The sequence below is a fragment of the Sander vitreus genome, chromosome 9 (assembly GCF_031162955.1).
Source record: "Sander vitreus isolate 19-12246 chromosome 9, sanVit1, whole genome shotgun sequence".
Taxonomy (NCBI): domain Eukaryota; kingdom Metazoa; phylum Chordata; class Actinopteri; order Perciformes; family Percidae; genus Sander; species Sander vitreus.
In genome coordinates this window covers 20,956,889-20,981,256 of record NC_135863.1, presented here as the reverse complement: position 1 = coordinate 20,981,256, position 24,368 = coordinate 20,956,889, and the positions used below count along the sequence as shown (strand labels likewise).

At 39.6% G+C, this 24,368-nt stretch overlaps 2 protein-coding genes across 14 annotated transcripts in view; both read right to left on the bottom strand.

The window, feature by feature from the left end:
* Window positions 1-56: 56 nt before the first annotated feature.
* On the bottom strand, window positions 57-3,389 carry LOC144523582 (cytochrome b-c1 complex subunit 10-like). Of its 3 annotated transcripts, none has more exons than XM_078259220.1 (3): window positions 3,261-3,389; window positions 1,854-1,993; window positions 57-455 (listed from the first exon to the last, which is right to left on the bottom strand). In XM_078259220.1, the coding sequence occupies exons 1-2, from the start codon at window positions 3,320-3,322 to the stop codon at window positions 1,873-1,875; spliced, it is 183 nt and encodes a 60-aa protein (XP_078115346.1). In that variant the 5' UTR covers window positions 3,323-3,389; the 3' UTR covers window positions 57-455; window positions 1,854-1,872. The 3 variants fall into 3 exon arrangements, with proteins under 3 accessions (XP_078115346.1, XP_078115345.1, XP_078115344.1); XM_078259219.1 differs by having other exon boundaries at window positions 57-1,031; window positions 1,855-1,993; XM_078259218.1 differs by having other exon boundaries at window positions 57-1,134; window positions 3,261-3,388.
* A 341-nt stretch (window positions 3,390-3,730) lies between these two features.
* Window positions 3,731-24,368, bottom strand: part of tcf3b (transcription factor 3b) — a 31,043-nt gene continuing 10,405 nt past the window's right edge. For 4 of the 11 annotated variants that reach the window (XM_078259203.1, XM_078259202.1, XM_078259209.1 and 1 more), the window contains 18 exons: window positions 22,630-22,700; window positions 21,911-21,983; window positions 20,923-20,963; window positions 20,551-20,683; window positions 19,880-19,926; window positions 15,714-15,813; window positions 15,516-15,616; window positions 15,053-15,176; window positions 14,853-14,911; window positions 14,220-14,295; window positions 13,558-13,619; window positions 13,166-13,354; window positions 12,154-12,265; window positions 11,052-11,196; window positions 10,637-10,690; window positions 10,042-10,277; window positions 9,774-9,925; window positions 3,731-7,217 (listed from right to left, as the gene is read on the bottom strand). In XM_078259203.1, the coding sequence (XP_078115329.1) occupies window positions 9,780-9,925; window positions 10,042-10,277; window positions 10,637-10,690; window positions 11,052-11,196; window positions 12,154-12,265; window positions 13,166-13,354; window positions 13,558-13,619; window positions 14,220-14,295; window positions 14,853-14,911; window positions 15,053-15,176; window positions 15,516-15,616; window positions 15,714-15,813; window positions 19,880-19,926; window positions 20,551-20,683; window positions 20,923-20,963; window positions 21,911-21,983; window positions 22,630-22,700 (1,769 nt within the window). In that variant the 3' untranslated portion in view covers window positions 3,731-7,217; window positions 9,774-9,779. The remainder of the gene's footprint in view (window positions 7,218-9,773; window positions 9,926-10,041; window positions 10,278-10,636; window positions 10,691-11,051; window positions 11,197-12,153; window positions 12,266-13,165; window positions 13,355-13,557; window positions 13,620-14,219; window positions 14,296-14,852; window positions 14,912-15,052; window positions 15,177-15,515; window positions 15,617-15,713; window positions 15,814-19,879; window positions 19,927-20,550; window positions 20,684-20,922; window positions 20,964-21,910; window positions 21,984-22,629; window positions 22,701-24,368) is intronic. The other 7 variants (XM_078259206.1, XM_078259210.1, XM_078259212.1 and 4 more) reach the window with 4 other exon arrangements.

Genomic DNA, 24,368 nt, shown 5'->3' with positions numbered 1-24,368 from the left:
GTGAATATGTGTGATTCAGCATGAAAAGTAAATTATATTATCACCGACTTTACATATACATTATCCTCAATACATTTTTATTTCACAATACATTTACAGTACAATTAGTCATGATCAGTTGGCAAATATCAGGTGTACTAAAGTCATGCTTTTAAAACTTGCCCCATGCAAAAAAAGTAAATCAGCACTGAACACAAAATAGATTAAAAAAAAAAAAACTCTCAGCAAACAATTTAAACAAAACTTTATAGTTGGCATTTTGCAGAATAACTGGACACATTGGAGCAAATTAAGATTTATGTACATTAAATAATAATGGATCAAAAACAGCATTTATGCATCTCATAGTCCAAACTCCTAACAAGCCCTCGGTGACTGATTGTTGAGCCAGGGCATCGTACTTAAGCTTGCTTGTGTAAGCAATCCACCCATGTGCCCATTCCCAAGCCCTGGTCCTGTAGGCAAGACACACAGCCCATTCGTTAGCAAATTGTACATGAACACATCAGAGTGTAAGAAAAGCACATCCTTCCTGTCTCTGAGGTTTGATTTCTGACAAGACCACATCCAAGTAGGGGTTAAAGGGGTATGGTGGAAGTGGCAGTGGGTTCGGGATGGTGAGGAGGGCTCTGAAGGTGTATAAACCTGAATAGGGCTTGGCAATATCAATATAATGTCTGTAGTGTGATATCAGAATAATAATAATAATAATAATAAATTGAATTTATATAGCACTTTTCACGAACTCAAAGTCGCTTTACAGGGCAGGTAGATAATAAAAACAATGCACAACAAAATAAAACAAAACAAGATTCAGGCACAGATGAGAAGGGAGGGGGCGTGGGGCTATGGCTTGGCAGAGGTGAAGAGATGGGTCTTGAGGCGGGACTGGAAGATGGTGAGGGACTCAGAGGTGCGGATCTCTTGGGGGAGGGAGTTCCAGAGCCTGGGAGCTGCCCTGGAGAAGGCTCTGTCCCCAAAACTGCAGAGGTTGGACTTGTGGATGCAGAGGAGACCGGCTGAGGTGGATATGAGGGACCGTGAGGGTTGGTACGGGGAGAGGAGGTCAGTGAGGTATGAGGGGGCCAGATGGTGGAGGGCTTTGTAGGTGAGGACCAGAATATTGGATATTGTCTGGGATTTAGATTGCAATATAAGTATTATAATACTGATATTATACTTGATTATTGTAGGAAAACATAAATGGCCAGTACCAAAAATGTCACATTATTCATAATTATGAACAGAGTGAAAAAATATCTAAATTAACCATTTAAAAATAGTCAAGCTCTAACCACTACATCACAAAAATATATTCAAACAATTTAAATAAATATGTCAGGCCAGCTCTGCTCAATGCATACTTTTTCTAAACCTTTATTTTGTCATAAATTGACTCAGTTTCTATTCTAAAACTAATCTGACCCTTTTGCAAAGCTTTCAGATTAGAGAGGCATGAAGCCTTTATGTCTGCACAGTTGTCATCTTAACAAGCTTACAAGAGCTACAAGAACTCTACGGCCTTTATCCTACAGTAAGCTTTTGTTAGTGAGCACTACAGATGTTTTCGAATAGCAGGGATTTCTGGCCTCAGTATGAGGTTGCTTTTACAGATGCATGAGTTGAGTTCCTACAAACTGCCAAGTGTATGCAAGGTGACAGAAACTTTAATCAATACTTAAGTGTGTTTACTTGAATGTTCAGTTCCTACACCTGGCATGGCCTGCACCTGTCTGCATCTTATCATGAGTACATAGGTGGGGCTAAAGCTAATGAGCAATCCAACTGCACATTGCAAACAAAGTGTGTGAACAAAAGCTCAGTTACACAACAAGTGTTGGTTATACACTCACAATTTAGTTTTGTGGGACTTTACTCATCCTCGCTGAACTTCCCTTTAATGTATGGCACATAGTCCAGGACCAATCGCCAGTCTGTGAAGTGAACGAGCGCCACTCCACCAACTGTTCCCCAGGCAGCCATATTTGGTACCCTTGATGGAAAAAACAATGGGATTCATTGATGGGATTGACTGCAACACACGTATCAAGAGTAACTTGGATAGTTATACTCCTTAATTCAGGTGGCATGATCTTACAAGTCTTACACTTTTGTCAAGACAGCATTTTTAAGTTTCAGCATGCACACTTCCCTAAGTCTATGCACAAACTGACACAGTAATGGTGGTTAACTCACAAGAAGCTACCATATTCATATTCTGAAGAACTATCAACTGCAGCAGTTTGAACTTGAAAAACATATTTTTTTCCAACCTTAGTCAGTGGTTGCTATTTTCACAAGTTCATTATTATAATTAGTATAATTATAAGTCATAAGTTTTGTGATAACTGACAACTTGAACCAAATGAAACAAGCTTGAACACTGGTTTAAGTTGTCATACATGGTATAAAAGTGACAGTGGCAAAAGTGAATTTCTGATTACACAAAGGGTCAAATAATTAGTGAGCTGATAGAAAAGCTTTTAAAAATTGATTAGTTAGTACTTATGCTCATTTATTTGCTAATCAACAAATTAATTGATCACAAATAATAATCTTCATAAATTACTGTTCAGCAGTGACCATCTGAGTTTTTCTCTGTGTGCACATTGCAAGGTCAATTATAGTGCTGTGCTCTCAATACAGTTATACAAAAACAAACAGCTGTCAAGTATAATTTCATTGTAAGGCAAACCATCATATTTGAGGGAGAAAATGTTACAAAAAAAACACACCATGGCATTAACGCACATATTGAATTCTGATAATATATATTTGATTTTGCATAATTGGGAGGTTTATCAGACTAATAAACTGGTCAAATATTTCATAAATAAACTGTTATATCACTATATTTGATCAAAGGAATATGAGCAGTTTTGTACTGAGATAACGTTATTGAGGGCATTACAGTCATTTTGATAATGTTACCTAGCAATTAAATCTCTGACACATTTAAGATAACACAATACTTACAAATACAAGACAGTGGCAATGTTAACACCGTCCCATACCTCCTCCACTAACCTAGCTCTTCAGTTATCTAGGAAAATCATGCTAAAAAGCCCAGCTAGCTAAGTCAGTAGAAAATAAACAAGCAGGCTAAGCTAAAGGTAGCTAGTAAGCCTGAGACTGTATTAAGCAAAACACAGAAGGGCACAGAGGCGTTGATAGCATTTTGAACATGACGAAAGTAAGTTACTCAAAACATATTTCTACTACAGTAACGTTACTCCACCTCTGTTGTTGGTTAAACTTACCACGTCCTTAGAATAGTAATGTACTTGGTACCGACGAATTTATTTAGTATTTTCTGGACCATCCTGACCTCTCAGTTGTAGTTCTTTAGCAACACCTTGAAAATGTTTTCTCAATGATGGCCGTTAAGGACCCTGGGCTGCCTTTTCTTATGCCTGTTATTTAAATAACCAACAAGCTGCGTGCAACAGCTACGGGTCATTTCAGGCCACAGGTCTCTGTTTACAACACAGATTTGTTTTAAAGCCTCTGTGTACTCTGCCTTAGGCAACCATGTGGTAATACATTAATAATAACTAAATATTCCAGTCCTGCACGCGTTGACTTTATGAAATCAACTGGCATTTACTTGTATCATGTCTTGAATTTATATGTGGTGCCTTGGTTGCATAATCATGAAGCTGTCATAAACGCATTTGTTCCCTAACCGGCAATTGACAATGGCAAATATGAACAAATTCATTTTCCGAACTACAATAAACCCTTTATTACATTGTTTTCCTTTATTTTCCTTTTTATGTATACAATATTCAAAAGCCAGACATTGGAAAAGGTATAATCTGTTATTAAAAATGGCACATTTATTGCTACATTACTGTTATATACAGGACAGTTCTCAACTATATATATTTTTATATATATATATATATATAAAAAGAGAGAGAGATTGAGTGAGGCACAGGACCCTGCAGGAGTCAACAGTGTCCTCACTCCCAATATGTCAGGCTCTGTACCTGTGAATGTAATTTAACACTCAATAGTCTCCCCTTTTAATTCAACAAAGATATGACAAAACTGTTGAAAGCAAGTGTTTTATTACTGCTTTCTTATACCAAAACAAGTTCAAGCCCGTCAACTTAACATTTTCCATCATAATATTGTAATTTTCTGTTGACATCATGTGCTCCTGCAGTGGTCTGCTTGCTTTTCTGCAGATTTCATTGTGTCTATGTCAAGATTTGTGTAAAGAAATAAGGTTTCTCCCCCCCCCCCAAACAAATAATTTGAGTATGTAGGCTGATGGGATGCTCACAGAATACTAAAATGACATCAAGTCAGATTTTCCTTATGGAACAAACCAGCAATATTCAGTACAATTATTGATCTTGTAATATTAAAAAGAAAAACTTCAAATACAACTTTTTTAAAGAAGTGATTAGAACTTCTCACAAAAAGTCACTGTCAATGGCATCAAAGAGCTGGAAGAGTGAAAGGTCAGGAGGTGAAAATAGTCACTGGAGACTATCCTGAATATACTGAAAGTCACTGCAGCAAAGGGCTTGCTCTCAGATATACAGAAACTTAAAATGCTCCAAGTCATTCGAGGTTCCAGCTACGACAGAAAATAAAAAACTTACTCCCTACATTGAAATTGAAGCAACACATACACTGAAACATGTTAATGTGCATCAAAAGCAGACAATCGGAGCCAAAAGCAGCATCTCTTCAACCCTGTTGTCAAGGGATGTCAAATGATATAGCAATAAAGGGCAGATAGAAAGAAAACTCATGACCTGGACCCATTACCTTAACTAAAACAGCAGTTTGGGCAATATAATCCAGTTGAATAATTAGAAAAAAAAGGGAATAAAAACTGAACAAGATCTACGTAACATTTATTTATTTAACTAGATACACTGAAAGAAAATCTCTTTATACCATTTAAACTTCTTCCCGAAAATTGAAAAAAGCATTAGGAGAAGGGAGGGTGGGGGAATGAACAAGTACCTCTTTAATCTCCATGATATATGAAATGATATGGATCACAAAATAAAATTGTCTTAAAAGAAAATACAAGTTCAGGCACTGATAAGGTATCACTCTCCCATCATGTCATCTTAAGTCTTGAGAATGAAAAGGCCACACTATTGATTTGTATAGGTCTTTTTCTTCATCTCTTTTTGTAGAAATTAAACACAACGTGCTCTACCTCCCATTTGTGATTACATGTTGGTAAAAATCATTCACAACATGATATGACATGGGAATAACATCACAATAACACTGTTTTGTTCTCCATATTATCCATTACCTTTCACCCAAATACGGACGTCTGCCTCCAAATAAATGTGCAGGCTAATAAGAAGTGAGCTGCACACTGAGAGCCACTTTGAGGGCAAACATTAGAAAAAGGTGAAATGGAAACTAGTATACTGTACTGACAAAACCCAGGAACACAATTTTGAAAATGAAGGTGATCCACATTTGTATGGTAGCTACATTCAAATACCAGTTGCATAATTACTGTTCGAGACAAAAATCTTCTGACATTTTTCCTCAGTGCCTCACTGCTAAAGTAAGAAGACTTCAACAAGACTGTGGCACAAAATCCCCCAAATGGAAAGAAAAAAAAAATCATCTGGGTAGCTGATGATACGCCTTACAACTAAAACTGGAATCAAGGATACACCAAACGCTTTTTCATTTATCATCCGTTGACCTTTTTCCTCTGCCATCCCGGTGTCAAATGTCAAATATCCCCCTTATTCAGCTCATCTACAATACACTCTAAACTTCAAACTAATATTGCCATTTATGTAAAAAAAATCTACAATGTATAGACTAACAAAAAATATATATTTTATATATATATTTAATTTTGAAAAATGAAACAGAGTAATGTATGAAGTGAATTTACACATCACACTTCTCTCAGTAAGAAGTGTGAGAACAAACTTACTCAGGAGGAAGGTGAGGGGCTGTAATTCAGTGGGAATGCTCATTTAGGAAAAGAAAGCCTCCGTTACACTAAGGCTTGTCTGCTTCAAACAACTGCGGACTGATGAGATCTCTTCATCAAAAGGAACCCAGATTTTTTTGTCTTTTACAGAACATCAATTAAGGAGGAAAAACTTGAGCTGTTAATTCTGCTGGCATTGTCAGAAAACCATTTTAGGTAAGTAAGAGCACTAAGTGGTGCTGATCACTTAGCAAGCGTCTCAAATGGCTTTTATACAAGACTTTCAGGGACTGAAATGCACAACAGGTCGACACTTAACTTTTAAGCCTAAACCTATACAACTGTGCTTTGTCTTGTCTTAAGTATGCTTTTGTACATAAAGCAGTACAAACACCTGAACCTATGACAAGGGATTACTGGAGTAACACTAGAATTTGTGGTCAACAAATGGGAAAAACGGTTTTGAAGTTGACAGACTCTACCACTTGGATAATTCATAACCTTCAAGGAAGGAGTCTTCTATTTCAAGTCTCCAGATGCCTCGTGGGATGAGACCAGGCATCAGTCAGAGACTTCCTCTAGGTCAGAGTTCCCGTCTTTTAAAAAGCTGCTTTTGAACTGTCAAGGCTTTGACCTTTCCCTCGCCTTCCCTTCAACACTTGCTGATAAGGTTAAGGAAAAGTCACTGAATTTAGACAATTCAACTTCAACTATGGGCTTGGTTACATAACATATGTAAGACTGTACCATCACGCTGGGAATGACATACATTAAAAATAATTGCTCATACACATAAGCAATCCCACACAATAAATGTTCCTCACATGTAAAGCAATTTGCTTAAATGTCAAATAGAAAACATGTAACAATTAGGCACAAATCCTTGATTCAATTTGTGTTTGTTTAGGTCTCCTTTCTTTCTTTCACAGGAGCACCTCTCGGCAGTGTGTGAAGTCCCAATTTGTGGCAGGACAAAATGTACTCCGGTGTTCCATCATCTTGTGGAAACCAAGAAGAATTTTTTTTACATGTATAAAACAAAGCAAAACTAAAAAAAAGTTCTTCACATTTGAGCTTGTAGTCATGGTTGGGAGTGCGACAAACAGGCTGTGTCAGTTTTGGCAGTATGCATGTGTGTACGAGTGTGTGAATGTGCATCTTGAAACTTGAACGGACAATACACAGACATGTCCACATATACACACACACACTGAGAATAATGGGTGGAAGAAATCTGTTAAGGCCACATCCTCTGACAGCCAGGGAAACACCACCAGATCTGTAAAAAGCAAGGACCACAAACATTATGTTGTAGTATTCCTTTACAATAAAGACATCAACAAAATATTGAGGACAATACTGAGCCCACTGACTCCTACAAACTAGTCAATTCCTTTTTTAAGTTATAATCCTTAAGATATTCCTAAAATCAAACCCCATTTTTGATAGCAAGTATGGTCCAGCAATAGCCACTCAATGCATTTACATTTAGTAGTTGTGTTTTCATTGTTTGTGGCAGATTCCACCTTCCCATGCTGGATTCAAGTTGCCCTTACACACGAGGGATTCAAGGGAAATTGCTGCTCTTTCAAAAGAAAGATGTTCTACTCCTGCTCCTTAACATTTAAAGCATTCAACTGGCAAAACATGGAGTGGCTTTAATCGTAAAGCAGCCACAGGTAAGACAATGTATTTGTCACTGCGGTTAGTGCAGAGAGCGGTCGTCTATCAAAAATGCATCTACATAACAAGACAACAGTCAGGATCAGTTTCAAATATTGCAGGAAGTAATGGAACAAGAAGGAGCAGCCACAACAAGCTGGTAGATGACGAGCTACAGGCTGCACACCTACTGCTCATCAAGGTAACCAAGTTTACTGAGTCCTGCTGTTGTGTTGATAACTGCATGTGCATCATTAAATTAGATAGCGATTGCTCATGGAATGATGGGAAAAGACCAATTATAGACTTTTTTTGGGTACTCTTGTTGTATTTCTGACAAAAATCGCTGGTCTAGGAGTGTTTTCTTTCCCAAGAATTCTGGGACTTGTAGTACTGAAGTAGGGCTGCACGATATTTTGTTTCATCGTCTACATCGCGATGTGCGCATGTGCGACAGTCACATCGCAGGATGTTGCGATGTTGACTTCTCTGCTGCTTGATAAAAAAAAAAAAAAGTAAACTTTCACCGTTCTCCTTTTCCATGATTGTTACCGGCCGACCCCTCCCCTTTAAGACAGGTAGCCATGTGGGCAACGTGTGTATGTGACGTAATGTTAGTTCGATGGGGTTTGTTATGGGAAGTGAGGCTCTCCTGTGTGTAGAAAAGTACCGTAAGCGGCAGCTGCCGCTGACTTAGTGATGCACATACTTTTCCATGGGTAGCGAAGCTACAGTAGTCAGAAGTTTTTTTTATGTTCGCTGCAAAGACAAACTAAATCACCTGATTAATGAAACGTAATCACGACATCTCCCGGCCATTTTTCACCGCAGAAAGCTGCTACCAGCCAGGCTATAGCTTATAAAGTTAGCCTAAAGAAACAAGGCGTCTGTCCCAACTAATGTTACGGTTCGAAGCCACGACGCTGGAAACTTAACACCAATCTACAACAGCAGTCTGTTTCTGATATAACATAATTTACACTGACTTAAGTGTTCTTGGATACACAGTTTGTAGCTAGTGTGACATGCAGGCTCTGCATGCACAGCAAACGACCAATCACAATCAATGTTGATCAATTTATCAATACAACCAAAGCAGGCCCCGCTAGTCGACCACAACCTGAAATTTAGAGGAAGCAACATGCATGCAATATTAATATCATTCACTTTAGCCTGGATTGATAGTATTATATGAATACAATGGTGTCATGTCAGTCAGTGTATTTCTACCTAAATTCCCTCTCCAAAACAGAGGAGTGAATCTTCAATGATCTCCCAATTCGATTCCGATTATCATGTCAGCGATTCGATATCTCGATGCGTCAAATACATTTTTCTATTAAAGCCATATAGGATATTTAATTCATAGCTTTTCAAGCTTCAAAAACTAAACATTCTGCAGTGCTCTAATACTAAATAAATTGGATACATAAAACTACATCACTGAGCACATGGCACTTCCTGAATGTGCAAAACATAACAGAATATGTAAACAGAAAGGTTGTTAGGCCTACATTAAATTGTAAACAGAAATAATCCATTATGGCCTGGCCGATGATCGATGCAGCATCGTCCATGTCCACGATTCGATGCATCGATTATTTGATTAATTTCAACACCTCTACTCCAAAATCTCTTCAGAAGAGTAGTCACAGCGCTTACTTGCTTTGGTGTTTGTAAAGCATTGAAGTTCAACAATGGTTGACATAAGAAAAGTTCCTTTTTCATTTTCTATGTAGATCCACTCTCCTACAAAATCACTCCAGTAGTCGAGAATGATTTATCATTTCCAAATAGAGCTATTTATGTCATCTTATAAAAATGACGGTCTTTTTTCATATATATATATATATATATATATATATATATATATATATATATATATATATATATATATATATATATATACATATCTATCTATCTATCTATCTATATCTCGCAGAAAAGAAAATATTGCAATGTCAGTTTTTTTCCATTGTCGTGCAGCCCCTATACTGAACCGCACTTGCGGTTACCACCAGTAACCATGGGTGTTGCCAAATCAACAGAGACTGAAATCTTAAGGATTATAACTTTAATGTAATTGTGAGTTAAAAAAAATAAATAAATACCTATAACATACCAAGTGTTACATCCTAAATAATCAGTTCAGTAGACAATCCTTAAGGCCTACCTGGTGTTACATGTGGCCAACTGGGTTGTGGCCATCTCCTCCCATACTAGGATGGCCTCCTGAGAGCTGCATGGGTGCTTCGCCCACCACCCCAGACACCTTCTCCTCCTCACGGCGTTTTAAACATGCTGCCTTAGGGTTAAGGTTACGCTCTGACAGAGAAAAGGAAAAACAGAAACAGGCCTTCTCAGTATAAAACAATTACTGGATTTAACAGAGGTAAACACAACTGTGCTTCCCATTCATGATGTGCTGCTTGCAGACTGACCTCTGACTTGCTGTTCTAAATTAAGGATGACATTGACGGCTTGGTGCAGGATGAGAAGTTTGGTCTGAGGTTTGTCGTGGCTGAGGTGCAGCTGGCACATCCTCCCAAGCTCTTTAAATGCCTCATTGATGTCCCGTACTCTGAGACGCTCGCGGGCATTGTTAGCCACTCGCCGTTCCTTCTCACGCTCCATCTTCACCTCAGGGGGAAGGTCCTCGTCATCTTCGTCCTCTAGACTAGTTACAAAAAGAGATGAAATGATGAAGCCACAGGCAGAAAGAATTTTCAAGACATACCATCAAATACCTTAGTGTGACCTTATGACTAGCATTCAGCTACTTTAAATTTAGCATCAATAGCAGGGATCGTACACCCACAGTTAAGCTTTGTACTGAATGGATGCACTAAAAATAATAGACGTGTGAGAAGTTAAATGCATACTATATAAAAAGGGAATCCTTGAAAAACATTATGTAAGATATATCATTTTATAACTATGATTCTACCAATCAAAAGTCAGATTTTCGACACCAGCTTCATAATGTGCAAGAGCCCACAAAGCACAAGAAATTGCCCCTCTATTGGAGAAACTTACTCATCTTTCTGGTCTGAAAGGCTAGAGAGCATCTGGAGGGTCAACGCCTCCTTTCTGAAAGCGTGACATGAAGGGAAGGGGGATTTCGACATTGTTAAATACCTAACATAGTCTGGGCAATCAGTGGGGCACACAGCACAGAGGAGATGACTAAGATGAATAACATAGTCTTAGTCATTTAACAGCTGACATGTGGAACCTTGCAGCAGAAATTTCCAATAGCAAATGGGTTCCTTAATAATTTTCACACTTGGCAATTGTGTCAAGAAAATCTCCGCCTTTGTGGGATACAATTTATTTCAAGCCATTAAATTCAGTAAGTGCAGTTTTTTCTAAATGCAGTTTTATAAAGTTATTGATTAAAAACACAAATCTAGAGCACAAAGACTAGAAAACAGAGTAAGGACCACCTTACCTTCGACTGCGTGCTGCCTTGGACTCCTTTTTTTCGTCTTCGGATTTGTCTGCAACAGATGAGTTTTCATCATCCTCTTTGTCTTCTCTTTTGATGTCTGAGCTGCTAGAGGAGTGCGTGGAGCGGGCCAAACCACCAGGGAGACCTAGGGACAAACGCATAGATGTTAGGATGTTCCAAAGTACTGAAACATCTCTAAAGAGGGGATGTGATATTACCACACGGTAAAATTTCTGCCGCCAAGGTATCTGAAGTAGGGCAGGCGAACAACAGGGTTTCCGCTATGTACACCGTGCATCGCCGCTCCTTCAGCGGTTTATGAAAAATCAAAGTCGTAATTTCACGACTCTGCAGAGCCGTGTGCTCTACTGAACTCAAGCGAACTGTCATCTGCTCTCTCTCCTCTTAGGGTGAGCAACTGGAACAGTGACAGGACGTCATCACTCGCAAAGTCATGGCAACCAAATAAACAGGGCGAGTACACTTGTCACTCAATCTTAGGCAAAGTGACAAACAGCGACGAAAGCCGCGACATGAAATCTGCACTCGCGTGGGTCCCGTGAAATATGACAGCTACAGTTCATTGGAAAATAGCATTGTGGACACTGAATTTGATGAATTTACCGTTTATCAGACAAGAAGCTAACGTTAGCGAACACTGCGGTGACGGTTCCTCTGCCTCTGACTCCCCGCTGCAGAAGAACGCTGTATTCCTCCGACACGCTGTATTAACATTACCGTTTTAAAACCGTTTTCCAGGTTAGTGGAGGTGCATACCCCTCAAAACCAACATGAAAAACGTAGCTAGTAATGTCAACTCAGCGTTTTGTTTTGTTGTTAAACTATGTGTAAAATGAGCAGTGACGTTAAATCACCCTACGGTACCGTCTATTTGCTGGATGGTTTCAAGGTAACGGTCGGTAGCTAACATTAGCAGAAATTAATTCTAGAGGAAACACGGTGTACACAAGTTTTGCCACAAAATCAAATGTTTTGATTTCAACACCCAGATACTCAATCATGAGACGACTAAATACAAGACATGCTATTGTGCAGTTTTACTGAACAACAACAAAGTAACAAGATATCTATTTGGGCTTACTGGTAAAGCCTTCCGGCTGGCCAACTGGCGGTGTGGGTCCGGATGCGTGATGACCGTGCAGAAGAGTGCTGCTGGGAGGCAGGCCTGTGGGCTCCTCATGTTTCCCTCCCTGCTGGTGAAGGTGGAGAAGCATGATGTGGACAGACATATCACAACTACACCCTTGGGAAAACAGACTGCAACTTCAAAATATAATGAGAGAGAAAAAAATAACTTGACATATCCACAACTGTGTGAGAGCAAATATTTAATCATTGATGTAGCTCATTAAAAATGTTATAGGTTTTTTGCAAACATCTTTTTGTGTAACCAGTGTTAAAGGTGAAAGGTGCCATTGTCATTTCTAAGCACCTACATACATAATAATTAACCCATCCTATATACAGGAGCAGTGGGCAGCCGCAGTGCGTTGGGACCAACTCCATTTAACGCACTAAAACAAGATGCATAAAAATACTATTTACTCCTAATTGCTTGCAATTTTACTTTTGGCCAGCAGATGGCACAAATAATACGTTTCACATTTGTTCTTCATGGAAATCAAATTAATTGCATTAGGAATGCAATTTTTACTGTTTTTTTTTCCTCATATTTTCTTGCTAATTAGAACAGAAAACTAATTTCTTCTAAAGGGCAATTTAACAACATAAAATCAAGGTACCCTACCGATCAATACTTCAAAGTGTATTGCACGTAATGGTTCTTGTAAGCCAAGTTACAGACAACATATAGTAGGTTTATTTCAACCTCGATACTGACAGTTTCTTCAGCAATGGCTGATGGTATGAGCATGTACTTCCAACACATTTCAATCTCCATTATGTCAATAAGAAAACAAACTTCTTGGAGAGAGGTTTCAGGAGTGTTGATTGATATTATGTACGTGATCAAATTAACCACAAACACAAATTAAGACCTTTGTTTGCTTCATCTTTGTCTTTACCATCAGAAGTCCAAGTCTCTTTTGAACACACACAAATGAAACACAATTTGAGCAGAGTAGGTAACTCACCATGGCAGGATGTCTGTTGCTGAGGGCAAGGCTTGCATTGGGAAAAGCTGGAGAGAGGCCCCCGAGGCCCCCGTTGTGTACTGCAGAGAGCAGGCTGTGCATGTCGGGGGCACCCTCTAAGCCCTGGCCCACAGCATGGCTACGCAGTACATGGATGGCCTCCTCCAAACGGTCCTCCATTTTACTCTGCTATATAAACACAATAAGCGTGCACTTAGATATCAATATAACAGAATACAAGTCCAAGAAACAGTTTACATTATAAATGCACAGTATGTTTCTGAGAAATAATTAATTGCACTTTACTGTGTACTTAACTAAAATGAGAATATATTATGGCAACCTCTCGCTTCAAATTAACTTTGATGTGGCAGAGAAATGTTTCAACATACCAGTGTGTGTGGTTGCCCTTCATAGTTGGGTGTGGTTGGTCTTTGCCACTGAGACTGACCTCCTGAGAAATATTGAGAAAGTGTATAGTGGTAATTCTTAATTTTACAGCAGATGGAGCTGCAGACACATTTCTGTGCTGAAGAATATTAAACATGCAGAGGATCATTTCTGCTCCAACAATTTCAATGGATTCATTTTTGTGTGCCAAAAACAAGGTGGCAATCAAACTGAACAAGTTAAATAAATTGGACAGATGTAGGTATTCTGTGGCTGAAATTGAAATATTATCCAAATTTGTGGTTGCATGAGTGAGAATAAAGCACAGGATAAAACCACCTGAACTGAGTTTACCAACCTTCTGATTGGCAAAATTTACTCAGCTGTTAGGTTGACAAGAATCTTGCATCAAAGCAAGATAGTACCTAAATGATGCGGGTAAAATAAAGACAAGGTCTTTCAAAAGACTAAATAATGTGTTTATGAAAATGCTGATTTTTTTTTTTATATTGATGTTTTAGATGACACATTACGGGGTGATTGGAGATTAAATGCCTTTAAGTGCCACTGCATAACACATTAAAACCTCAAAATGTTGACTTTTCATATACAAGTAGTAATAATTTGACGCTCTTATGATCTATATGTAATAATCCAACTGTACCTGCAATAGCCTGAGGAGATCCAGGAGTAGATGGAGCTGAGGAGAAGTTATTACTGTTATGGTCCGATGGGTAAATCTGAAAGAATTGATCAAAACACCCCAACATTATGGCACACCTTAAGAATACATTACATTGCGTTTCATTGCATTTTAGTCAAACAGTGAACTATGGCTGGACAATGTGTCACCACAATAGATTTTTCTACATGAAATAATGTTTCTATATCATACAATATTTATCGTGAATCAAAATTGGACTTGAGAATTGTTTGTACACTTTAAAACTGAAAAATCCAGATATACAAAACACAATGCGTCACATCGCATTTCAGAATACAACTATTATTAGGTCCTTGAATTTAACGTTTTTTCACTGAAGATGTGCCTTCAGCTAATTTTAAAATGGACATTCATCTGTTTTGAGGGAACAACCAAAATTATGCTAAACCACTGATAAAGCATTTTTGACTGTCACCATTCTTAGTTAAATTTGTACTCATTTGTTCTCTCTCCACACAAATCTACATCAGAGATTTTCACTTCAGAGGAAATAAAACAAAATTACTGTAATTGTTTCATTGCCTAGCCCTAATTTAAAAAAAAAGAAAGAATAACAAACAGAAAAAAACTCACTGAGGCAAGAGCCTTTCCAATTTCATCTCCGGAACTGCCAGCTGTGGTGCCTCGGTTGGCTGCAGAGACAAAATAAATAATGTGAGTCAGATGATCTGGTAATTTGTTTTTGAGAAAAGAAAAAAAAAAAAATCAAATGACCATGGGACAGACGCTACCAAGATACTAGTGTGATAAGTTCATTTTAAAAAGTTCCTTACCCATGATGCCTTCTCCGTTGATGGTGGGTGTGTGATTGTAGGTGGTGGGGGCTGAGTGGAAGCCGTTGACATCACTGCCATGCAGAGGATAGTTCTGTGGGGACAGAGGCAGGGGTTGACGCTTCTGGAAAGGGGATACAAGTAGCTTCATAAGGCACAGACCCCTCACAAAAAAATAAACAAATGCTTCATGAAGGAAGATTAAGATTTATTTATTCAACCTTATGTAGTACCTAAAATGTTAACAGGTAATTTAGTTCATGCATCTCATATGATATGTGGTTTTATTAAAGAAAATGAACTTTTTACACTTTTGAAGAACAGACGCTAAAGTCTTTGCTCTCAATGAAATGTTATCCCTTTTAGTTCACCACATAATTTCCTTACAAGCAACACTAGAGGATGTGAGCAATAATAAAAACAAAGCAATAAATGATTGAAAATTGAGGCCTGTTCTACGCACCATCCTGTCCTGTGGGTTAATTGCAGAGAAGGAGCCTGGCTGTCCAATGTGAGGAGAGTTACCCAGCATGGCAGAGTAGCCAGAAGACGACCAGGGGTCTTCTGAGAAAAGCGGAGACACATTTGCAAATGTGAAAACACCTTCACAAATAGGATCACAGAACAAATTACTTTCAGTGATATTATGTGAAACGTTAACCTTGCATATAGAAAGAGCCAGGGTAGACAGCTCCAGGCTTAGCACCAGGATATCCTCCATTGTCTCTTGCATACTCATCACCAGATGTGGAAGCATATACCTAAACAAACATGCAGACAGTAAGCAGTTAGACTGACTTCTAAAATAGAAAAATATATACACACACACATATATATACACATATATATATATATATATATATATATATATATATATATATATATGTATCTACATATATATATACACACACACATATATATACATACATACTACATACACACTTGGACATTTGATTCTGGATTTTGTAGCCCTGAGCATCAAGTACTAAGGTATCGATCCACCCTGTCCTTGCTTTTGAAAAGCATTTAATTACACTAGCTTCAAGTGGCCACAAGATGGCAAGAGGGAGTCTGCTGGCAGGGGAGGCAAGCCGGCTTCTTGTCTGTGGAGGAGAACACAGCGGCCATGCCATGCTGGGCACAGCGACGGCTTGAATCCCAGTGCACAGTGAGCACTTCCTCTAGCTCCCAGGACCCTAGTGACATCGCCCTGCTTAGCCTGCAGCCCCCCCCACACCACACACACACACACACACACACACACCATTGCAATCAAAAATGGATGCTGGGCCTTAAGCTACACACATCTCTGCTCTCCAAAGCCACAGACTGAAGACGGACATGAGAAGCCCTCAGTTTCCAACACCAGTCACCACTCAGTCCGTCTTTTCCTCTCCTTCGCAGTAGAACATGGCAGATAGAGGAAAAGAACGGAGGCTATGCTGCAAAGAATGCTAATCCAGAGAAGGGATTTTTTTCTGTAATTTGATTTAACAGGGAGAAGTGGAAAGGGAATGGAGAGATGCACTTCTAATTACAGAGCCATCTGCCTGTTCCTGGACCACATCCAACTCCACAGGCAGCTGGGCTGAGGAGAGGGAGTGAAGAGAGGGAGAGAGATGGGGGCTGGGATCCAGTGAGAGAGAGAGAGAGAGAGAGAGAGAGAGAGAGAGAGAGAGAGAGAGAGAGAGAGAGATCGCAGTGGGTAGGGGGTGGTAAGGGGGCAAGGGGGAGGATTGAGGGGGAAAAAATGAAGGCCCTGATGATTTATGAAATGGGTAGAGAGATAAGGGGTGTTGAAGGGGGACAGAAGAAGGTAATCTAAATGACTTAAACAAAGCTTGATATGGCCATGGGAGTGTGAAGGAAACAGGGGATTTAAAATGATCACGGTTAATTCAGGGGAAAACATGACGGAGATGGCTTCATTTAACAATAGGCTTTGAGTTGTTCTTTCACGGGGAACAATGTCGAGTGAATCCTGCTGCTCTAGATGGAAACAGAGAGCTACACAATGCCTGGTGCTGGATAATTGTATTCTCAGGAAGAAAAGGAATTTCTAGGGTAAAATCCTTAACTAATAGGGGTTTAATGTAATTCAGGTTATGCCCGTGTAAAGGTCTCTACACTAGAAGAACATTGGTTGTGGCAAGGGATGGAGAGTAGATGAAGATTAACATCAAACTAACCTCAAACTGCTTTATTCAACCACAAGGGTTTTGTATTAAGTCTACTGGACAACTAGGGGGCAGAAGAGAAGTTCCTCCATGTTGTTTGATTGTTGCAGATAAGAGGGGGTGAAGGTTCATGGGCTTAGGGCAAGGATCTTGTGTACTTGTAGTGGTGGGTTACAGAAGTCAGGGAGCTTGAGGGGAAAGAGAAATATCCTTACACAGTGCAGCTATTACTTGTCCATTTGCTGATTTACAGCAACACGAGTTAAATACAAAAACAAGTAGATAAAGAAAAAAGAAAAGTATGTTGATGGGGTGGTGAAGAGAAGCAGGAAGGGAGGGAGTGTGGGCAGGACGAAAGACCACAGGATCATCATCGGCAGTCATTAATCTGGGCTCAGACACGGGGCTAAGAGGCCTCGCAAGCACCGCGCCTCACAACTGGGTCACTCACAGGGGGAGGCCCACCCAGGCCATCATGTGGTGAAGCGTAGGCGGAGGGCTGGGGGGAGTGGGGGAGGGGGGTTCACACAGACATCTCATCATTCGCACTAAAAACACGGGGCCATCGTTCACACTGCAGGGAATGACTGAGGTTCAGACAGTGAAAAAGACGGGGTTTTGGCCAGACAGAGAGTTCACACTCAATCTTTGTGATGTAGTCACCACAGCGAAGTGTGTCTACACGCAGAGGTTTCAGCAGCCACTTCAACACAATACCCCCCCACAGGTGGGGGATAGCAATGATGCCATATGAAATAAAAACAAAACAGATAGCCTTGATTCCTTCAATGAACAACAGATCAAGAAATGAGCTAAGCAGCAAGTTCACCAGGTCCAACTCTGATCCATCTCCATACCGACTATTTGTCGATCTGATATGAACCCACCTTATCAATGCAGCCGGCTACAGTAGTTGCATCTGTTGCAACTTAATCTTAAACTAAGATAGAGTAAACTTAATACTGTTAATGCTCGACTTCATTTCCTGCTAGATTACGCATCCATGGCTCTGTGATTTGGACCTAGTCAGCCATATAAATCCTTTGAATTTACTTCATCCATGCGTTTAAAAAACATCAGCATAGGCATGAGTCCATTTTCTTTTAACTTTTGTTAGTAGATGTTGCACATATTTTGATAAGATGATGAAATCGTAGGGCAAATTCAGGGCTAATGCGCAGGTATTGAATTTTAAAACCCAATATTTACAAAAACTGGTAAATAACTTAAGTCTTAATCTAATCTTTCTCTCCTCTGCATGTGTTGCTGGCATACTGCTTCAAGGTGCCATGCTGAAACACAGATGCCACAAGTGAGGAGATGCAAAGGTTCCATTTACAATTTTTCTTTTAGGTCGCTCTTGTCATCTGAGAACTACAGTAGCGTGAGGACCTGGTGACAGAAAATGTTTGTGCAATGGCAGTATTTCATATTGATGATCCAGTAGCAGCTCAAGCAGCAAGACTGGGCTCTAATAGCAACAGTAACACGAGCTACTACCCAATAGGGTTCTTCTGACTTGAAATATCATGTTTGCTATTTTACAAAGCAAAGCATCTGTTGGGACCACAAAGACATTTGTATGTATCTGAAGAGGAAAATATTAAAAAGGAGATAGTGTTGTGTTGAAAAAGCTATGTGGTTTTCAAATTGAGCAAATGGCCTCTGAATCATCTATGATCTACAGCAGCTGAAGCTGTATGGACAGACTGGCTGGTAATCAGCACAGAGGACTTAGTGGAAATAATCTAGAAATGGGAATAATGTGGGCAACTGCTGCCTGATTCAAATCACTTTAAACCAACAGTGAGATTCATTCAGGATACATTCAAACATGTCACAGTGACTTGTGTTTCTAGCTATGTGTGGTTGCCATCATCCGCACATCAGCTGCTGGGAATTCTAGGCCCACTGACAAAATGTGACACTTGGCACAGTAAGTCAAAAGCACTGTATGGTACTTCGTAGCGCTTGGGTCTAGGATTGGAGTTCAATAGCACTTCGTCGACTCCAGTATCAAATCTGCGTCACAAGTTGAAATCCAACTGAATTTATTTAGGTTTAACTTTCCTAGCTATTTAGCCAAACAACTTCTCAAATGCTTTCTACAATATCCTTAACAAATCCATATGTCTTATTACAAACTTTGAATTGGATCCAAAATTTAACCAGCCACCAAAACCCAATCTACTTGAACCCCTCGTCCAGTGGCTGCACGAAACATATGAATTACCAAAATCCAGGACTTCTGTGTTCTTACAAAACATATAATTCAAACCGGGCCACTGAAGAAGGTGAGTTACCAGACTTGACAAAGTACCTCAAAATCCCATAAAATTGCTCGTCTACATGACAACCCAGACCCGAACACCACTTGAAACCACTTGAGTGTAGCGTAGAGACAACTACACCGATGATGTTATTGGGGCCTAAGTTGCCTGACTGTCAGCTCACAGAGTCTGACTGAGCAGAGGGTCTTTACCCCTGTCTGTCACAGAACTGCTCAAGCAGAGTGGGGAGAGCAGTGTGTATGTGTCTGTGTGTCCATGTGGAGCAAGTGGGGAGAGAGAGAGAGAGAGAGAGAGAGAGTGAGAGAGAGTATGAGAGAAAGGACTGTGAGCTGGGAAGGCGAGCAGAAATAAGCTCTCACCGAGGACGGCAGGCCAGGGGGTTTCCGAATCTTCTTTGGCTGGGTTTCTACATATGGGCAGGCAGAGACAGAGAAAAGAGAGATAAAAAAACACAAATAAGGACTTTGCAAAGACATTTGCCAATGGTATGTCAGTTCAGGTGCAGTCTCTTCATCTGCTCTACTACAGAATAGAAAACACACTGAAGCATGTGTGTCCTAGTGGGTCTGTCAATGTGAATGAATGTTGCTGTGCCTTCATCTGTATAAAGCTTTGGGTTTTTTTATAGTCATTTTTTGTCTACATTCAAAAAATCTTTTAATACAAAGATTATCAAACACAAATTGCTCTTATCTATGCTCCAACATAATATAAAAAGCTAAGAGTTAACATTAGAGCTGAAACAATTAGTTGATTATTCAGTTAGTCAATTGTTAAAACTATTTTGCTAATCAATGAATGGTTTAACAAATTGAATTTGGAAATTGTGATACAATATTTTCACCATTTTCTGATATATTATAGACCAAACAATTAATCAAGAAAGTAATCGGGAGATTAATCTAAAATTAAAATAAGGAGTTGCAGCAGCAGTTAACTGAATCAAATACAAAAGGTGGAGGATGATGGAAATGAAGAAAGAATGAAATGACTGGCCCCACATGTCATGTGTCTTGTCCAGTTATCTTACCTATGCCTCCATCAGGCGGCCTTCTCCTGGGGTTGTTTGGGTATGACGGGTAAAACTGGGAGCCAGATTTCAGGCCAGAGGGGGACATGGCATCTGGACTGGGCATCGCTATGTCGCTAGGAAGAAATCCAGGCTAGGAGAATAGAGAAAGACGGGGAAACAAGGTTTTACTAATAATACTTACAGGGCGTGGGATAGCACAGCACAACAGCTTCTCTTCTAGGAAATGAAGACAGTTCATTCAAAGTGTTTAACATGAAAAGAGAAGTGAGAAAACAGGGCTTCCTTTACACGACACGTTAAATGAAATAAGCCCTCACGCACATATAACATTGCGGGGAGATGCAAGGAATAAGCTTAATGTTAACATACCTGGCTTCCAAAGGGAGGGTATGGTGGCCTCTCATTTTTACCTGTAAGATAAAAGTGAAGATTGTTTAAACATGAATGTGAGTGAAACCATGAGCTGTGTATATACATTAAGAGGCAATGGTGTATGCTAAAACAAATGAAAAGTAGGTTTTCAAAAGTACAAAAAGTCCAGGGATGCCCTCCCCTTTTTCAGTACGCTCAGCTGCATAAAGCCGCCTGCCAGATAAAACCCTAGGGAAGGTTTCTGCTTCAGTGCCCTAACATCCCCAACACTCAACGAATGAACCCAGGCACACACATGCATGTGGACACACATTTTGCAGCCCAGAAAACAAAAGAATGCACAACAGTTGAATCGGCCATTATCAACACGATCATTTTAAAACTGCAGCGTGACTAGGCAACATGTCCTCCATCACTGAGAAGTAAATATATACGCTCATTCCACTAAAGTGCTAAAAAATGTCATGTTTTTTTTTTTTTTTTTAACAACATCAGAGTCAAAAATTATTTAGAAAGTTGAAAAAAACATGCTGGAGAGAGTGTGGACTACTAGATGCAGATCACTCATATATTTTGGAAATGCCACAGAATATTTTGTTTTAGAAAATAGTATACAGGATTTTGCAAATGATACTAGGATATGATATCCCTATGAGCTAAATGATACTCTGTGTAATTTTAATTTTAGAAGAAGAAAATGTACAAATAAGGGATAGGTATCTGGTCAAAATGTTGTGGAAAGCTAGTAACAAAAGCTAGTGAAAAAGCTATCACCCTATAAGGAAAAAGGTTCAAGTAGATCCCCCCTACCCAGGAACAATAGATAGAGATAGTAAAGGAAATCTACGTAAAAAGAAAAATTGACTTGAATTGTTTGTTTGAATACATGTTCATCTGTGGGTTTAAAAATGTATATAAACTTGAAATCATCAATAAAAACTTGTGGAAAAAAGAAAGCCAAAAAAAAAAAAAAAAACGAACATACCTGCAACCCCTGAACTGATGAATGGAGAGGACAAGCCCTCATGCTCACTGTAGTGGGACCCTTCGCCATAGCCCTGTAGAAACAATGGTACACACAAAACAATATGAGTAACCTTAAATAAAGCAAAGAAAAATGTAAATAAAATAACATGCAGGCTCTAACATTGGACGAACAAACTAACACCCACAGACAGACTTAAATGATACACACCTATATGGCTTAGTGGTTACCCTCCCTCTGCTTTTCTGTCTAACTAACAGGATCCATGCCAAACAAATCTGCATCAGCTCGGGGGATTCAAACCGACTTTCTTAATTATCAACTTGTGGTAATCAAAGCCTGCTGCATCTATTTCACCCCCTGTTCCTTGTATTTACACAGAGTTGTGCCAAGACAGTTACAGCGGATGTGAAGCTGAAATTACCAATGGGCTTCCACAGAGGTTCTGGGCTACCAGAGAGCTTGCCAATGCAAGATCCTGAGCCAAGGTTATTAGGTAGAGAGTAAAACTACCACTTTAAATCAAACATGGCACACAGCATGAAAAAGTACTAAGCTGTTGTGGTGGTGGTGGGAGAGGTGGTGTGTGTGTTCATCTATGGCAAAGCGATTAACTGAATGTGTGTGAGTGTGTGACAATATCACGGCATCTGGTGTTCAAGCTTAGATCTCCAAACTTAAAATCATGTGTGACTTAAGAGTGTGTGTTTAAATCTTACCCGTCCTTGGCTGAAAGAGGGGCTGTTCTGTTCTGCTGAGCCCCAAGACCCAGAGCCGCTGCGCTCATCTACTGTGGTAAGAAGACACATTGTTAAGACTGACAGGTAGGGAGACCAGCAGGTTAGTGTGATGTAATGATGAAAGAAAGCAGCAAAAAAGCAGGTTTGACGAATGCTATGAATAATGCTAGCAATTAGGGCTGGGCAATATATATCTATATCGTGATATGAGACTAGATATCGTCTTAGATTTTGGATATCATAATATGACATAAGTGTTGTCTTTTCTTGGTTTTAAAGGCTGCATTACAGTAAAGCATTGTACTTTTCTAAACTTACCAGACTGTTCTATTATTTGCTTTTCCCCACTTAGACATTATGTCCACATTACTGATGATTATTTATCTAAAATCTAAGTGTGAAGATATTTTGTTAAAGCACCAATTGTCAACCCTAGAATATCGCCGCAATATTGAGGTATTTGGTCAAGAATATCGTGATATCGCCTATATTAGACAACCACTACCACAATTACGTGTTTCAAAACCCATTTTATTGATACCTCTCTGTAAGGGAGGGAAGGGGGTGGGGTGGTGGGAGTTGGGGGTAAACCGTCTCTTTGTTAGTACCTTGTTTCACAGAATGACTCTTTGTATTAGTTTCACTTCATGGATGAGGTATAATATGTATCTGTTATGCTCAAAATCCTACAAAATAAATAAAAATATCGTGATATCTGATTTTCTCCCTATCGCCCAGCCCTACTAGCTATCCCCAAATGACAGTATATCATTATTATTCTATGTGTCACTGCAGATATGTAAAAATGCCCTGATGTTGGAGTCATATCAAGGGAACCTGTCACACCATCCTACTCTAAACATTCAATGTCCTTAAGTGGCCACAATGGGCTTGCACAAACCAGGAGAGAGGATCACTATCGATCACACTGCTGCATTCAAGATGCAATGCAATGTTACACCATTTCTGAGGGAAAAAGCATAGGAAATGCTGCTCAGTGTATCCATTAGTGTTTTTTACGGTCACTGAATAGCAGAAAATTAACCATTCACATCCCTAATGTAATTCAAGAGGATAACATGTAATCTAAACCATATTTAACTTTCACTCAAATTGACACAAACACCTAAAATAACACAAAACATAACAATGTGTAAAGCCAAAACATGAACCACAATGTTTTAGGTAAAGAAAGAACCGATGTGTGGCACAAAGGAAAAACACAGCCAAAAGACTGGTGGAGCAGAAAACTCCAAAATACCCCCATCATCCCCTTCTCCCTGTCTTATGCACTAATGCTATCCAGGCTCTCTGGAGACACAAGCCTTAATTGCATGCTGATTTGCATAATTGTGCATATTAATGTGGTTTCCTTATGAATATTCATATTTCCTCTTTGATTTTTTGCCTAATTAAAAAAATGTGTGTGAGAAAGCAAAAGGGAGAGTGAGCGGGAGAAAGCAAGGGGACGAGAGGGAGAGAGAGGTAGGAACAAAAGGGAAGGCAGAGTGAGAGGGGTCTGGGCGAGATCAGCAGCCCGGCTGACGAGTGAGAATGAGTGATGAGACTAACAGAGCGGTGCAAGCACCTACACACGCTGCGACAGCCGTGATCTATAGAGCTGATGCCAGTGGCATGGAGAATCAGGCAAGCAGGGAGGAGAGGGGACCTCAAAAGATCAGCCTCGCTCACTGTCAGATCGGCCCTGCTGAAAGGCC

What these genes read in the sequence shown, in the direction of transcription:
- LOC144523582 (XM_078259220.1), bottom strand. Translation starts at nt 3,322, where the DNA reads ATGGTCCAGAAAATACTAAATAAATTCGTCGGTACCAAGTACATTACT. An exon ending in ATTACTATTCTAAGGACGTG is followed by an intron (nt 1,994 to 3,260) that starts GTAAGTTTAACC and finishes TTTTCCATCAAG; the next exon opens with GGTACCAAATATGGCTGCCT.